This window comes from Neovison vison, chromosome 3, assembly GCF_020171115.1.
Source record: "Neovison vison isolate M4711 chromosome 3, ASM_NN_V1, whole genome shotgun sequence".
Classification (NCBI taxonomy): domain Eukaryota; kingdom Metazoa; phylum Chordata; class Mammalia; order Carnivora; family Mustelidae; genus Neogale; species Neogale vison.
Window position 1 is genome coordinate 197,291,599 of NC_058093.1, and position 16,602 is coordinate 197,308,200.

General features: G+C 41.6%; 1 protein-coding gene across 7 annotated transcripts in view; it reads left to right on the forward strand.

Annotated features, from left to right (window-relative positions):
• Nucleotides 1–16,602, forward strand: part of CCDC62 (coiled-coil domain containing 62) — a 44,272-nt gene that overhangs the window by 19,754 nt on the left and 7,916 nt on the right. For 5 of the 7 annotated variants that reach the window (XM_044243460.1, XM_044243465.1, XM_044243463.1 and 2 more), the window contains 5 exons: nucleotides 252–340; nucleotides 671–786; nucleotides 2,790–3,512; nucleotides 5,772–5,928; nucleotides 10,444–10,569. In XM_044243460.1, the coding sequence (XP_044099395.1) occupies nucleotides 252–340; nucleotides 671–786; nucleotides 2,790–3,512; nucleotides 5,772–5,928; nucleotides 10,444–10,569 (1,211 nt within the window). Of the gene's footprint in view, nucleotides 1–251; nucleotides 341–670; nucleotides 787–2,789; nucleotides 3,513–5,771; nucleotides 5,929–10,443; nucleotides 10,570–14,890; nucleotides 14,941–16,602 lie in introns of those variants that run through there. The other 2 variants (XM_044243462.1, XM_044243461.1) reach the window with 2 other exon arrangements.

The following is a 16,602-nucleotide window of genomic DNA, read 5'->3' on the forward strand; positions in this document are numbered from 1 at the left end:
AAAACATACATTTGATACAATTCTGAATCCTTTTTTGACTCCGCATGAATTCTATTGTGAAAATTTTCAAATTTGGTGAAAGATCTAGTCAGAATCACAGATTAAAGCTCTTCCCAGCCATGCATTTTGCAGATTTTAACTTGAGGAACAAGGGGAAAACAAGTTACTGGAACATTAAGTTTTTGGAAATGAAGAGGTTTGTGTTGATATGGCTGATGAAAAATATTTTAATAATATTTGTTCTTAAATAGCAGAGAGAGAAAAAAGGAAAGATGAGTTACTTGATATTGCAAAGTCAAAGCAAGAGCGCACAAACGCAGAACTCCATAATCTGAGACAGGTACGTCCCCAGTTACACTGTTCTTACTATTTGGGAAGCTTTTATAAACAAACAAACAAGGAAAAGTATGTGTCAGTTTTTGTTTGTCGTGCTTTTGGAACCCTAACTACGTTAAAGGTGTGTCATATTTAGCATAGCTGATAGGGTCTTTCTTTCGGAAATGAAAGGTTTGGAAACTAGTGACACTAACAAATCTGAATGCTAACATAGGAAAAATAAAAGCAAACATATTTAGCATATTTCTCTATCACTGATCTGTTTTAGCATTTGAATGTTGGCTCAATATAGTTTTGTTGTCACATCTTATTGATTTATCAATATCTACGGCAGATTTATGTAAAACAACAGAGTGATCTGCAGTTTCTTAATTTTAATGTGGAAAATTCTCAGGAATTAATACAGATATATGACTCAAAGATGGAGGAATCAAAGGTTCTGGAGTCCAGGTAATCTTAGCGAGATGCTATTAGTATGATCTTGTATTTTATTTTATCATTCAATCTATTAAGTATTTACTATGGGCCGGTATCTACTGTCATTCCTTATATGGTAGGAAATCCACACATATGAGCTATTATGTCATTATGATTCCGGGTTGTAATGAGACCTGACCTTAGAATTTTAGGCCTGATCCTGATTGTAGGCTCTTGATAAAAGAAATGCATTAGGCTTATTTGTATGTCTGTTATGTATAGGCTTTAGCTCAAGCAGAAACCAGAGGTGACTCACTTCCTCCTTCATGAGGACTCCCGAGTTTAGTGTTGAGAACTCACTGAGCTGGGATTGGGGAAAATAAAGATAGAGAGGACATGGTCCTTGCCTAAAAGAGAGAGCACCGACAAATGGTATAAATGACTTTAGGAGTTCAGCTAGCCGAGGGTGATCTCTGCTTTTAGCTGGATTTTCCCATTTTCCTTATTTTTTTTTTAAAGCTTTTATTTATTTATTTGACAGAGAGAGATTACAAGTAGGCAGAGAGGCAGGCAGAGAGAGAGGAGGAAGCAGGCTCCCTGCTGAGCAGAGAGCCGGATGCAGGACTCGATCCCAGGACCCTGAGATCATGACCTGAGCCGAAGGCAGCGGCTTAACCCACTGAGCCACCCAGGCACCCTCCCATTTTCCTTATTAATAGGAGACACCTTTTCTTGCTTATAATAAGCGGTGTGTGAACTCAATTGGTTTCTGTAAAGTTAAAATATAAATATATGAGGTGTGGTTTAATTTAATAGGCGTGTAACTGTCCCACAGTTAAATTTAGTCTCCTTTTCCAAGCAGAAGTATGACAAGAAGTCCTGAATGGGAGCAGGAATTAGGAAAGTTCTCGGCCACTAGGTGTGACCATGTAACCACGAAGGCTGGCTGCCTGCAGCTCCTTTGCCTGTTGGTAGTTCTAAGAGCTGTTGGAAGGCAGGCAGTGTGACCGCTCTGCCCGGCTTCCTTTTCTTTCCAGGCCTTTGGCTGTGGGGGGTGTTGACACTCTAGCTTTGTATCCCGGCTGCTGCTGCTGCTGCGGGAACATACCGCACAGACCCAGAGTGCCCTCACAGGCAAAAGCCCCTACCATACGGTACTATACGTTGTTGCCCCTGAGAGGCCCTTGGGCTAGACAATCGAGGTTGTTCTTTAAGATTGTAAAATGATCTGTGCCCTTTCAGGAGGTGGGGGTTGAGTTTTCGAGGGCTCAGAACTCTACAGATTTGAATGCCTGAATACAGAATACATGGGACATGAAGACAGTTTATGAAAAGGTTTATCACGTTTGTATATATTCTTAATTTTTGTTTTATGCACACCTGTCATACCAGTGTTCAGTATGTTGCCATGTGAATATCTAGCAGGTAACTGGGATGGTTGGGTCGTGAGTGCTGTATGGGAGACATAATTGGCACTTTCCACTGTGTCTCTGTCCCTTGAATCTGTGTCCCCTTTCAGTCACGGCTTTACCTCTGTTTACTGTGAAACTAATAGAATTACGAAGGGAACAGATCAATCGACAAGTATTTACAGAACACTTAATGTTTGTGAAAGGCTATCCTAAAGTGCCAGGAGGATTCAAATGCCTCTACATATTAAGAAACCTAGTAGTCTGTTGAAAAGACAGGACATATGCATGAAAGTTAGCGAACGATGTAGTTATGATAGGAAGTTCGCTACGTGATTAAGTAGATGATACACAGTAATACAAGGACCATGGTGTGGACAGTAAGCGTGGTGGGAGTTGAGGACAGGGAGGGTAAAGTGAGCGTGTGGGCTTGTGGTCAGAGAGACTTCCTGGAAGCTGGGCTGAAATCAGGCTCTGCAGAAAGAATCCACGTTCTCCCTTATGTTTTCATTTCAGACAAATGGGTCTTGATAGGATTTAGCTCAGTGAATGAGGTTTGGGTGAAGTATCTGGAGTGACAGTATCAAGTGTATCTTACAACTTCCTTTTTTTGTAACGCCACCATAGCAGAGACATGTGTTTGTCAGACCTTGAGAATCACCGCCCGAAAGTCGACATCAAGAGGGAGAAAAATCAGAGGTCATTGGTTAAAGATGCAAAATTTGAGACCACGTTCCTGCAAAATCGGTCAGACAGGAGCCCCTGTGATGTGTGCAAAGAGAAGAGGCGACAGGGTAATCCTTCGTTTGGGGAAAAAAGTGTATTTGCTATCTCATCTCTGTTTACAAAAGACTTACTGGAGAAGCAAAAGTCTTGGTCTCTGGGAGGAAAAATGCAGATCGAACCGGAAAACCAAAGTAGATTGTGCAAGATCCACGCCAAGTCACCAAAAGGTAATGGGATCGGGATTCAGAATGAAGAGAAACAACTCTCCGACACATCCACGTCATCTGATGAGAGACAGTGGCATGATGTCAACGTGTACCTGGGCCTCGCCAGCTGCTCCGGTTCCAGACAACCAGAAAAGCCGGATGTTGAAAGTCAAGATGACATAGAAAGGTCTGGAGTCTCCTGTTGCCATAAAAATGAGACCTGTCTGGGGGAGAGTAACATGTATGAATCCAAATGCTGCCACCCGAGTAACTTCATCATTGAAGCCCCAGGCCCCATGTCTGACATGGAGTGGATGAGCATTTTCAAGCCTTCTAAAGTGCAAAGGATTGTTCGCCACAAATCTGTGTGTACTTGTTCAGAAAGTGCCGGTGGGAGGAAGTACAACGCCGCCACGAGGTTAGTGACGTTTTGTACTGGGCACCGCCACTGCTGGACTGTAAAAGGGGCTCCAGTCGGGCTGCCTGCTCACTGCTCAACGGAGAGCAGCGTTTGCAGACACAAGTCGTGTAGGAGGGACCCGTTACTGTCTTCATCAGCACGGAGGCTGTTGAGTTTTCCATTGTGAAGAGTTTGTACCTAGAACAGCTTCTGAGGCAAAGGTTTTATTTGAAAACAAAGCCGGTTGTTATGAGTTGGGTAAATATGTTGTTTAAAAAAAAAAACAAAAAAACTAACAGCGGGATTACTTTACAGAGTAGAATGCTGCTCTGGGGCATTCCTCAGCCCTGGATCCAGTGTGAATTGATAAGCTTTCCGTGCAGAGATCACAGTCCCTGGAGCCCAGATAAGAACTTTGCCCACAGCCTCCCCAGCAACCCCCCCAACTGCACATTTAAATGTCCAACTGCTTCTGCCTTCCTGTTCCCTTTAAGATTCCCAAATTTTATTATTTTTTAAAATCATGCAAGAAAAAGAATATTTGTATGTAACAAGTTGTAAAAGTTAGTAGTTTTTTTAAGAGAAGAAAATGGATTAGCTATTAAGGTAGGCTGCGTTATTCGAACTTGTCTTACTGTTAGAATTGCTGAATCTTGTGGTGGAGGGCGCCGTAATAATGTCTGCTATTTTTAAATAAAACCTAGCTCTTCGATCTTCAATTACAGAAAGGACAAAGTTGCTATATTGAGAGCCTATTTTTTTTTTTGAGAACCTATTTTAATCCTCACACCGACTGTTCTAGGACTTGATGATGAAAATTTCTTCCTGATATTTTCATCGTTTGGATTTTTCTTTGGCCCTTTGAGAAGCCTGAGTCATTTAAAAATCATACAGATAGTTATTCTGTCAGTTGTTAAGTTAAAAAAAAAGTCCCACTAAATGTTTTTTTTGTTTTTTTGTTTTTTGTTATTTGACAGACAGAGATCACAAGTAAGCAGAGAGGCAGACAGAGAGAGGAGGAAGCAGACTCTCTGCCGAGCAGAGAGCCTGCTGTGGGGCTGGATCCCAGGACCCTGGGATCATGACCTGAGCTGAAGGCAGAGGCTTTAACCCACTGAGCCACTCAGGCACCTCTGTCCCACTAAATGTTATCTGTTCATATTTGTTTTTTAAAGATTTTCTTTAAACAATTAGAATAGGAATAGGGCACAACTGCACATTGTTCACTACTGAACACACATATAGTAAGGGAACAGTTTATGGTAGTTTTAAAAGACTAGTGGACATATATTAAATTTAACATGTGAAACAAATTCAAATTTTAATTTGGAGTTTTGTTTCAAGACCCTTTGGACCTCCCTGGCTTGAAATAGTCCAGGCTACCTGTGCTGCCAGCAAAGGCACATGCCAAGACATCACATGCCAAATACGTGATTAAATAGAAAAGATAATTATGTTTTCCTAAGATTATAAGAACTTATTGTGTACCTGCTCTATTATCAGACCACCATTCTGTTGGACAGATAGGGGTTTAGCTGTAGATGGAGAAGCAGCGGCAGCCTGTTCTCCTTCGGTTCCAGGGAACATGGGAGGAAGCAGCTCCAGTGCTTCTGGTGTGTTCCAGAACAGCTTTCACACGTCACTGTGCTCTGAGCCCACCTTTGAAGAACACACCCAGAAGCTTGGCTGCGTGTGTCTGTTCTCTACTACTGAGGACCCATCAGAGAATTAGTAGCTGTTCTACTTTGTCAAAAGGACTTTTTCAAAGCATTAATAAAAATCAACTTCACAAACCAAAAACCCCAAATTTTTACAAGTTTAACAGGTGTTGGGGCACCTGAGTGGCTCAGTGGGTTAAAGCCTCTGCCTTTGGCTCAGGTCATGATCCCAGGGTCCTGGGATCGAGCACCGCATCGGGCTCTCTGATCAGCGGGGAGCCTGCGTCCCCCTCTCTCTCTGCCTGCCTCTCTGCCTACTTGTGATCTCTCTCTGTGTGTCAAATAGATTTTAAAAATATTTTTAAAAATTATTAAAAAATTAAAAATTAAAAAGAACTCTGATTTAATTCTTACTGCACAGCGTATGCTTTAATGTATACCATTCTACTCAAGTGTTCTATTCAAATCTATAATGTTCTACTCAGACTTGAGCTTCTTCATTAAAAAGAAAAAAAACTTTTTTTTTTTTTGGTCCTCTTGATACTTTTAAGTATAAGAGTATTGGTGATATATGTCTGATATTAAGATGTCTGCTTCTGTTTGGTTTTATTATTCATAGTGAGCTAATTGCCATCCAGCATTCCCACTGTTCGGGTTCTTCAAAATCTGCTCCTAGAGAGGATGAGAAATTGATAGAGACAGAGCCCTCTTCAGATGCAAAGAACTCACCTAAGATTTTGTTATTCAACAAAGAGGCACCATCGTCCAGTGACAAGGTTTGTATTTTGCTTAGAAATACCCAGCTTACGGGGCATCTGGGTGGCTCAGTGGGTTAAAGCCTCTGCCTTCGGCTCAGGTCATGATCTCAGGGTCCTGGATCGAGCCCCACATTGGGCCTCTGCTTGGCGGGGAGCCTGCTTCCCCCCCCCGCCTCTGTCAAGTAAATAAAATCTTTTAAAAAAAAATTACCCGGCTTATTCAAGCAAAACTCCTCCTCAACAGACTTTTAATTCTTCTGTAGTACTGTTTTTTAGTGTGCTTAATTTTGGTCATTCTTCAGTGTTGTTGTCGTCGTTTTTTAATTATGGAATTTTAATGATATCATTTAACCAAAGTCAGAGTTCCCTTAAAATACTATCCTATAGATTACAAGTCTAGTTAAAATGTCCCTCAGGCCGTCCAGGTGATTGGTGGATACATATATACACACACACATATATTTTATTGTACTTTATTTTATGTTATATATATATTTTTTAAGATTTGTTTCAGAGAGAGAGAGAGAACAAACGGGGAGTGGTGGACAGGGGGGAAGCAGGCTCTCACTGAGCAGGGAGCCCAATGTGGGGCTCAATTCCAGGACCCTGGGATCATCACTTAAGCCAAAGGCAGAGGCTTAACTGACTGAGCCACCCAGGCATCCCACACACATCTATTTTAAACATAACAAAAAAGGAAGGCTATAACGAGCAATATGCACCTACATTCAGATTTAACATGTTTACATTTTGCCATGTTTGCTTAACTTTTCTTGTTTGAGAAATAAAATGTAGATCAAGTGTGAGTCCCCTGCCCCCTCCCCCACCAGTTAATCGCAGTCCTAAAGTTGCATTTATGCTTGTTCTTATACTTTTACTATGTAAAAACATATTTAAGCACTACATAAATTTGTTTTGTGTTTAAAATGTACACAGATGGGGGCACCTGGGTGGCTCGTTTGATTAAGTCTCCAGCTCTTGATTTCGGCTCAGATCATGATCTTGGTGTCCTGAGACTGAGCCCCACACTCAGCAGGGGGATCTGCTTGAGATTCTTTCCTTCTGCCCCTGCCCCTGCTCTTGAACACTCACGTGTGTGCTCTCTCTTAAATAAATAAATTAAAATAAGGGCGCCTGGGCGGCTCAGTTGGTTAAGCGTCTGCCTTGGGCTCGCGTCATGATCTCAGGGTTCTGGGATCGAGTCCTGCATTGTCAGCCTCCCCCGCCTCTCCCTCTGCCTCTGCTGTTCCCCCTGCTTATGCTCTCTCGAGCTCTCTGTCAAATAAATAAAATCTTTAAAATAAAATAAAATGGGGGCACCTGAGTGGTTCAGTGGGTTAAAGCTTCTGTCCTTAGCTCAGGTCATGATCCCAGGGGCCTGAGATCGAGCCCTGCATCGGGCACTCTGGTCAGCCGGGAGCCTGCTTCCCCATCTCTCTCTCTGCCTCTCTGCCTACTTGTGATCTGTCAAATAAATAAATAAAATCTTTAAAATAAAATAAAATGTACATAAACGGTAAAATACTGTTTCTATCCTTTTGCAATGTGATTTTTTCCAACTTTGTGACTATTTTGTGGTATTGATCCATGCCAATACTCAAAGACTTAGTCTCTTCATTTTGATTGTTGATTGACGTGTAGTCCATTGATCTGAATAAACCAGCTTGTGCACACCCCTCCTGAGGGTCAGTGAGGTTGTTATGATCTGTCACTGTCACGGGTGAGCCAGTCAGGGTCTTCACCATAAATGGGACCTTCACTGCAGCCCTTTCACAGAGAAAATAAGTTCAAGTGAACTTAATTACTTTTGGTGTTATTTGAGGGAGGATGATGTGCTTTGAAACTGATCAGAGATCAAATCCTTGTCTTGCTTTGTCTTAGCTCAATGACCTGAGTAAAATTATTTCCTTTCTTTGAGCCTCAGTTTCTTACATGCTAGTATGCAATAATAACGTTACAGTTGCTTGGTCTAGATGTGACTCCAGGGCCTGGTCCCTAACAGGTATCTGATGAGTGTTCTTTTTGTTAAAAATTGATTCTACCAAGTGTTACCTAGAATCTGGAGCAACACGGACTTTCATTCACTGGTGGGAGGGAAATTCATTTGGGGAAACACTTTGGTAATTGCTTAAAAAGTTAAATATACACCTGCCGTATGACCCAGCTGTTCCACTGCTAGAGGAATGGAAACATGGCCACATGGGGACTGGCATGTGAATATTTAAGCAGCTTTATTTGTATTAGCTAAAAAAACTGGAAACAAGGGGCTTCTGGGTGGCTCAGTTGGTTAGGCATCTGCCTTCAGGGTCCTGGGATCAAGCCCCGCATCAGGCTCTCTGCTCAGTGGGAAGCCTGCTCCTCCCTCTCCCACTTTCCCTGCTTGTGCTCCGTCTTTCTCTGTCAAATAAATAAATAAAATATTAAAAAAACAAACAAACAGAAACCACCCAAATACACATCATTAGGTAAAGAGACAAACTGTGGTATATCCATGCGATGGAATACTTCTCAGGAACAAAAAAGAATAACTACTTAATACGTGCGTAACATGAGTGAATCTCAAGATAATCATGCTGAGTGAAAGATGCCAGACAGACGAAAGGATGAATGAGTTTATATAAAATTCCAGAAAATGCAAACTCTTCTCTGGTGACAGAAAACAGATCAGTGTTGCCTGGGAATGAGAGGAGGGGCTCAGAGGCCAGAATTCCAAAGGAGCATAGGCTCTGATGAATAGAATCCCTTTCATTGTGGGTATGGTTTCAGGTATTTGCTACTATCTTTCTTAGCTCTCATGAGACCCTTTTTTCAATGTTTGTACCTATTTTTCTGAAGCAGTATATGACATCGCATGCTTACATTGTCCATATATACATATATATTTAGGTGTGTGTGAATACACGTGTGTGCACACAGATATCGTCTAGAGCCAGGTCAGTAGTGATCATCTTTGTTCCTGGAAAATTAGAATTAACTTTTTTTTTTTTCTTTTTTTAAGTAGGCTCCACACCCAGCGTGAAGCCTGATGTGGGGCTTAAACTCACAACTCCCAAATCAAAACCTGAGCCAGGATCAAGAGTCAGATGCTTAACTGAGCTACCCAGGAACCCCTAGAGTTAACTTTCCTTAATTTTTTTTTTAAGATTTTATTTATTTATTTGAGAGAGAGAGTGTAAGAAAGAGAAGGAGCAGAGGGTGAGGGGGAAGCAGATTCCCTGCTGAGCAGGGAGCCCAACATGGGGCTTGATCCCAGACTCCAGAATCGTGACCTGAGCCGAAGGCAGATGTTTAACCAACTGAGCCACCCAGGTGCCCAGAATCAACTTTCCTTAGTGAAAAAATTAGTCTAGGTATCTTGGAGTGTGGTTGTCATGCTAAAACTTCATATACCAAAGTTGAAAATTAAACAAGAACAAATTAAGGCACATATCCACTTATTTTAAAAAGCTTACAAGCTTTTAGTGTCAAAGCTACATTTTGCCAGTATTTTGGCTAACACAAATTAGCAAGCTAATTATGGCTTTAGAAAATTGATGTAAGGGGGTGCCTGGGTGGCTCAGTGGGTTAAAGCCTCTGCCTTCAGCTCAGGGGCTCAGAGAGCCCCACATCAGGCTCTCTGCTTAGCAGGGAGCCTGCTTCCTCTTCTCTCTCTGCCTGCCTCTCTGCCTACTTATGAGCTGTCTGTCAAATAAATAAACAAAATCTTAAAAAAAAAAAAAGAAAATTGATTTAAGAGAGCTAAACAATGCCTAGGATTCTTTTTTTTGTTTTTTTTTTTTTAAGATTTTTTAAAAGATTTTATTTATACATTTATTTGAGAGAGAGAGCACAAGCAAGCAGAGAGAGAGAGGAGGAAGCAGGCTCCCCGCTGATCAGAGAGCCCGATGCAGGGCTCGATCCCAGGACCCTGAGATCATGACCTGAGCCGAAGGCAGAGGCTTTAACCCACTGAGCCACCCAGGCGCCCCAAGATTTTTTATCTTTAATCTTTACACCCAGTGTGGAGTTCAAACTCACAACCCCAAGATCAAGAGTCAAATGGTCTACCTACTGAGGCAGCCGGGTGCCCTAGCCTACAATTCTTTTCATCACATAGATATTAGTTGTAAGTTCTGTTGAAGTCAAATTATTTAGCCAAGTAGGTCTTTTTTTTTTTTTTTAAAGATTTATTTGTTAGAAAGAGAGTCCACTCAGCTGAGAGAGGGAGAGAGAGACGGAAGCAGACCCCACACTGAGTGGAGAGCCAGACCTGGGGCTCTATCTCATGACCCTGAGATCAGGACCTGAGCCAAAACCAAGAGTCAGAAGGTTAACCGACTGAGCCACCCACGTGCCCCTAGCTAAGTAGGTTCTAAGAAATAAATGGAATTTGGCTGTTCTAGTACTTAATGTGCTGCATGACATGTAATGCCTAAAGTCAGAGAAGTATTTATGGGGAGTTAACATTTGTGTTTATAAGATTGTGCTTCTAACCATAAACATTTAAAAATGCTTCCTGATTCCTTGAATGCTTACGTTGTGTTGTCTTCCCAGGATGACTTTTCACCCACAAGTAAGCTTCAGCGTTTGCTGGCAGAGTCTCGCCAGATGGTTACAGACCTGGAGCTGAGTACTCTGCTCCCCATCAGCTCTGAGAATCTCAGCAGCAGTGCCAGAAACGTACGTGCTTATTTTTCTTTTGACCCTATTTACGTATCTCAACATTCCACTGAGTACTCATCGGCATACATCACGGGTCAGGATCCCATCCATCCCATAAAGGAGAAGTTCCTTTGTGTCTCTGAGGCAGAGAGGTAGCATGCTGGTTTCAAAGATGAGTGCAGAATCACACTCAAATGTCACTGCACTCAGACTTCCTCTTTCTGATCGCCTGGGTACATGAATACAAATTCTTGGGGCTATAAAAAGTATATATTTTAGTATAGAAAATGTCAAATACGGAAGTAGAATATTACGGGGCACCTAGTGGCTCAGTTGGTTGGGCATCTGCTGGGGAGCCTGCTTCTCCCTCTCCTCTGCCCTGCCCCCCACCCCCGGCCTTTGCTCTCTCACTCTCTCTCTCAAATAAATAAAATCTTTTTTGAAAAAAAGTATCTTTTTTTTAAAAAAAGATTTTATTTATTTATTTGACAGACAGAGATCACAAGTAGGCAGAGAGACAGGCAGAGAGAGGAAGGGAAGTAGGCTCCCTGCTGAGCAGAGAGCCTGATGCGGAGCTCGATACCAGGATCCTGAGATCATGACCTGAGCAGAGGCTTTAACCCACTGAGCCACCCGGGTGCCCAATAAAGTGTCTCTTGAGGAGCACCTGGCTGGCTCAGTCAGAGAGCTTATAACTCTTGATCTCAGGGTTGTGAGTTTGAGCCCCACATTGGGTGTAGAGATTAGTAAAAAAATAAATAAATAAACTTGAAAAAAAATAATAAAGTCTCTTTTAATCACTGACAGTTCCTTCCCCATCTTTCTTCTTACTTCTTCCTCTTTCTTCTAATCCTTCTTCATTTTCTATTTTTAATTTTTATTTTTTTAAAAAGATTTTATTTATTTATTTGACAGAGAGATAGCACAATTAGAGCAGCAGGGAGAGGGAGAGGGAGAAGCAGGCTCATCGCTGAGCAGGGAGCCTGATGTGGAGCTCAATCCCAGGACCCTGGGATCATGACCTGAGCTGAAGGCAGACGCTTAACCTACTGAGCCACCCACGCGCCTCTCCTTCTTCATTTTTTTTTTTAAAGATTTTATTTATTTATTTGACAGACAGAAATTACAGGTAAGCAGAGAGGCAGTCAGAGAGAGGAGGAAGCAGGCTCCCTGCTGAGCAGAGAGCCCGATGTGGGGCTCGATCTGGGATCATGACCTGAGCCGAAGGCAGAGGCTTAACCCACTGAGCCACCCAGGCGCCCCACCTTCTTCATTTGTTAATGCCATTTATTTGTGGAAGAAACATTGGGTCATTTGTCCTGTAGAATTTCCCACATTCTGGGTCTTGCTAACTGTCCTCACTGTTACTTAACACATTCCTCTATGCTGCATGACTCCTAGGAACTGGTATGTAGATCTAGTGACTTGATTAGACTTGGGATCAGGTTGGGGTTTTTCTTTGCTTTGGCATCGCTCTTTCACTGGTGATGCCGCCTGCTGCCGATTCCCTCATATCAGGAGGACCCTAAAATCCGGTTGTGCGACTTGTGTATATAAAGCTTGATCAAAAATTTGTCAGCCTGAATTTCTATTATCATAAAGTTCACATAATGATTTTAGCATTCTTATATTATTATTACTTAGATATATTATTTCTTTTTTTTAATTTTTAAAAGATTTTTATTTATTTGAGATAGAGCAAGAGCAGGGAGGAGGGGCATGGGGAGAGGGAGAAGCAGGTTCCCCATTGAGCAGGGAGCCTGATATGGGGCTTGGTTCCAGGAGCCTGAGATCATCACCTAGGCTGAAGGCAGATTCTTAACCAACTGAGCCACGCAGGTATCTCTAGATCTATTATTTCACTAGGAATTGCAAAATAGTCATTCTAAATCTGTCAGTCCTTCAGGGAGTGTTTTTCATGTTAATTTTGATTGGTTTTTCTAAGCACAGTAACATTTCAGTAGCAGGGGTATAAGTTGCTTTGTGGATTTTATAGCCTTAACGTAAATAGGAAAATAACGTTGAACTTGAAATCAGGATACTTGGGCTCCATTTTCCTAACTGTAAAGTAAGAGCTTGGAATTGATGCTTTAAATTTAAGAGACCAGGTACATTATTAGTTGGGTGTGCTGTGTGCGTCAAGATAACTTGGAAGCCATCAGGGCGCCTGGGTGGCTCAGTGAGTTAAGCCACTGCCTTCGGCTCAGGTCATGATCTCAGGGTCCTGGGATCAAGTCCCGCATCGGGCTCTCTGCTCAGCAGGGAGCCTGCTTCCTCCTCTCTCTCTCTGCCTGCCTCTCTGCCTACTTGTGATCTCTCTCTGTCAAATAAATAAATAAAATCTTTAAAAAAAGATAACTTGGAAGCCATCAAATTAAACTTTTTTGTATCCCGGACTAAAAAACTATAATAAAAAAAGGTCTGTAAGAACCTGGGATGCTTCTTTTAAAATCAACTGTCTGTAGACTTTAATGTGTATATGCTCATTCTTTAATGAAAACTAGTCCATGGGGTGCCTGGGTGGCTCAGTTAAGCGTCTGCCTTCAGTTCAGGTCATGATCTCAGGGTCCTGGGATTGCACCCCACATCTGGCTCCCTGCTCAGTGGGGAGTCCCTCTTCCCAGCTTGAGTTCTCTCTTTCCCTCTTGGAGAGAGAGAAAGAAAGAAAAAAGGAAGGAAAGAAGGAAAAAACTAGTACAGATCACTAGTTCAGTGAGTTTAGGCAAAGGTATACATGCTCACATAACCAATATCCCAGTCAGGATATAGAACATTTCTATCACCCCAGGAAAGTTCCTCCATGATTTTTGGAATGAAACCCTCCCAGGGTTTCATATAATTTTGGAATTATACCCACCCCAGGAAACAACCAGTCTGATTTTTATCATGAGAGAAGAGTTTTGCCTATTCTAGAATGTAATATAAATGCACTCATACAATATGTGCTCTTTGTCTAGCTTCTTTCAGTAGAATTATTTGAGTGTGTCCTTGTCTTAAGTGTTGGTGCTTCACTCCTTTTTATTGTGGGTTAGTGTTCCGTTGTATGAATAGACCACGGTTTGTCTCTTCACCTGTTGATTGGACATTTGGGTTGTTTCCAGTTTGGGACTATTACAAATAAAGTTGCTATTAATGTTTTTACATAAGTCTTTTTTTTTTTAAAGATTTTATTTATTTGAGAGAGAGAGAGAGCGAGCATCCACGCTCTTGGGGGGAGGGAGGGGCAGAGGGAGAGGGAGAAGCAGATTCCCACTGAGCAAGGAGCCTGACGGGGGATCGATCCCAGGACCCTGGGATCATGACCTGAGCCGAAGGCAGATGTTTCACTGACTGAGCCACCCTGGTGCCCTATATGAGCCCTTTTTAATGTACATATGTTTTTATTGCTCTGAGGAAAATACCTAGAAGTAGAATCACTAGTTACAGGACAGTTGTATGTTTAACTTTTTAATGAACTGCCACACTGGTTTTTAAGGTAGTTGGACGCTTCACGTCCCTACCAGCAGTGTATGCGCTTTCCAGGGGCTCTGCATCCTCGTCAGCACTTGGTTTTGTCAGTCCACTTGATTTTAGCCGTCTCAGTAAATGGGGAGTGGCATTTGGTTGCCCCTTCACTTGTGTTTTCTTGATAATCTGATGATGTGCATCTTTTCTTCACGTGCTTATTGACTTTTCACATATCTTCTCTTGTGAGGTGTCTGTTCAAGCCTTCTGCCATTTTAAATTTGAATTGCTTCCTCTGTTACTGAATTATAAGAGTTCTTAACATAGTCTGCACACAGGCCTTTGTCTTTTGTCAGATATATTGTGAATATTTTCTCCCAGTTTGTGGTTTGCCTTTTTATTTTCTTAAGTGTTTTTGAAGAGCAGAAAGGCAAAATCCTTTTTTTTTTTTTTAAAGATTTTATTTATTTAGAGGCACCTGGGTGCCTCAGTGGGTTAAAGCCTCTGCCTTTGGCTCAGGTCATGATCCCATGGTCCTGGGATCAAGCCCCGCATCTGGCTCTCTGCTCCACAGGGAGCCTGCTTCCCTGCTTCCTCCTCTCTCTCTCTCTCTCTCTGCCTACTTGTGATCTCTGTCAAATAAATAAATAAAATCTTTAAAAAAAATATTTTATTTATTTATTTGACAGACAAAGATCAAAAGTAGGCAGAGAGGCAGGCAGAGAGAGAGAGGAAGAAGCAAGCTCCCCGCTGAGCCGAGAGCCCGATGCGGGGCTCTATCCCAGAACCCTGGAATCATGACCTGAGCCGAAGGCAGAGGCTTTAACCCACTGAGCCACCCAGGTGCCCCAGAAAGGCAAAATCTTAATGAAGTCCATTTACCAATTTTTTTCAGATGGTGCTCTTTGTATCCTGAGGAACCTACCCCAAGGGTGTGAATATTTTCTCCTCCTGAAAGTTTTAAAGTTCTGTTAGGTTTTTGGTTCATATCAGTTTAATTTTTGCAGATGATATGAAGTAAGGATCAGGCTCATTTTGCTTCACATAGATAGCCAGTTCCAGCACCGTTTGTTGAGAAGACTGTCCTGTTTTTGTTGAATTACTTTTGACAACTTTGTTGAAAATCAGTTGCCTGTATGTGCAAGGGTCTATTTTTAGACTCTGATCAGTCCTATTGATCTGGTTGTTCTCCTTAGACCACACTGTATTGATTATGTAAACTCTGTAGAAAGTCCTGAAATCAGGGGTGCCTGAGTGGCTCAGTCAGTTGAGCGTCTGCCTTTGGCTCAGGTCATGATCCCAGAGTCCTGGGATCAAGCCCCACATCCTGCTCCCTGCTTGGCAGGGAGACTGCTTCTCCTTCTGGCTGCTGCTCCCCATGCTTGTGCTCTTTCTCTCATTCTATCTCAAATAAATAAATAAAAATCTTTTTTAAAAAATTAGCTAACAATCTGAAAAAGAAAAAAAAATAAGGTCCTGAAATCAAGTAGTATGTGTGATCTACTTTGTTCTTCTTTTTTGCAAAATTGCTTTGTCTATCCTAGATCTTTGGCGGTGCCATAGCCGTTTTAGAACCAACTTGTCAATTTTTATAAAAATAACTCTGATATTCTGATTTCATTGAATTTATAGATAACTTTAGGAATAATTGACATCATTTTAAAGATTTTATTCACTTATTTGAGAGGGAGAAAGCACAAGCAGGGGAGTGGCAGAGGGAGAGGCAAACTCCCCAGTGAGCAGGGAGCCCAATTCGGGACTCGATCCCAGGACCCTGAGATCGTGACCTTAGCTGAAGGCAGACACTTAACAACTGCACCACCCAGGTGCCCAAGAATTGACATTTGTGGACAGAGTTTATCTCCGTTTATTTAGATCTTCTTTCATTTCCCTTAACCATATTTTGTAGCGTTCATAGGGGTCTTGTACATTTTTGTTACTTTTCTTCCTATTATTTTGTTTATTGATTCTATGATACATGATACTTTAAATTTCACTCTTTCCTTGTCTGTTGATGGTATAGAGGACTGCAGTTGACTTTTGTAAATTGTTCTTAACTAAATTCACCTATTCTAGTAGGTTTTCTGTAGATTCTTAGCAATTTCTACATAGACAGTCATGTCATTCATAAATAATTTCTTTTTATAATCTTTAGGTTATGTCTTTTTCTTACCTTATTGCTCTGGCTAAGACCCGCATAGTGCGGGTCTTATCAGTGCTGAGAGTGGACATCCTTGTCTTGGTCAGTGAAATGCTCTCTGGTGGCATTGCTTGCTTAGCTTTCTATCATACTGGTATTTTATTAAATTCAGAGTTCCATGAAGCTGTTTCCTTGTGACACAGATATGAAACTAGAACATTAATCGTTTTATTATTTTTTTGAAGATTTTATTTTTTACTTTTATTTATTTTTTTATTTTATTTTATTTTTAATTTATTTTATTTTATTTTTATCTCTATACCCAGTGTAGGGCTCAAACTCGCAACTCTTGAGATCAAGAGTTGCACACTCCAACTGAGGCAGCCAGGCTCCCCAAGAACATTAACCATCCTAGAATCAACACACTCATGGCCATGACCTTCAATGTAGTTTCAAAGATTACCTCA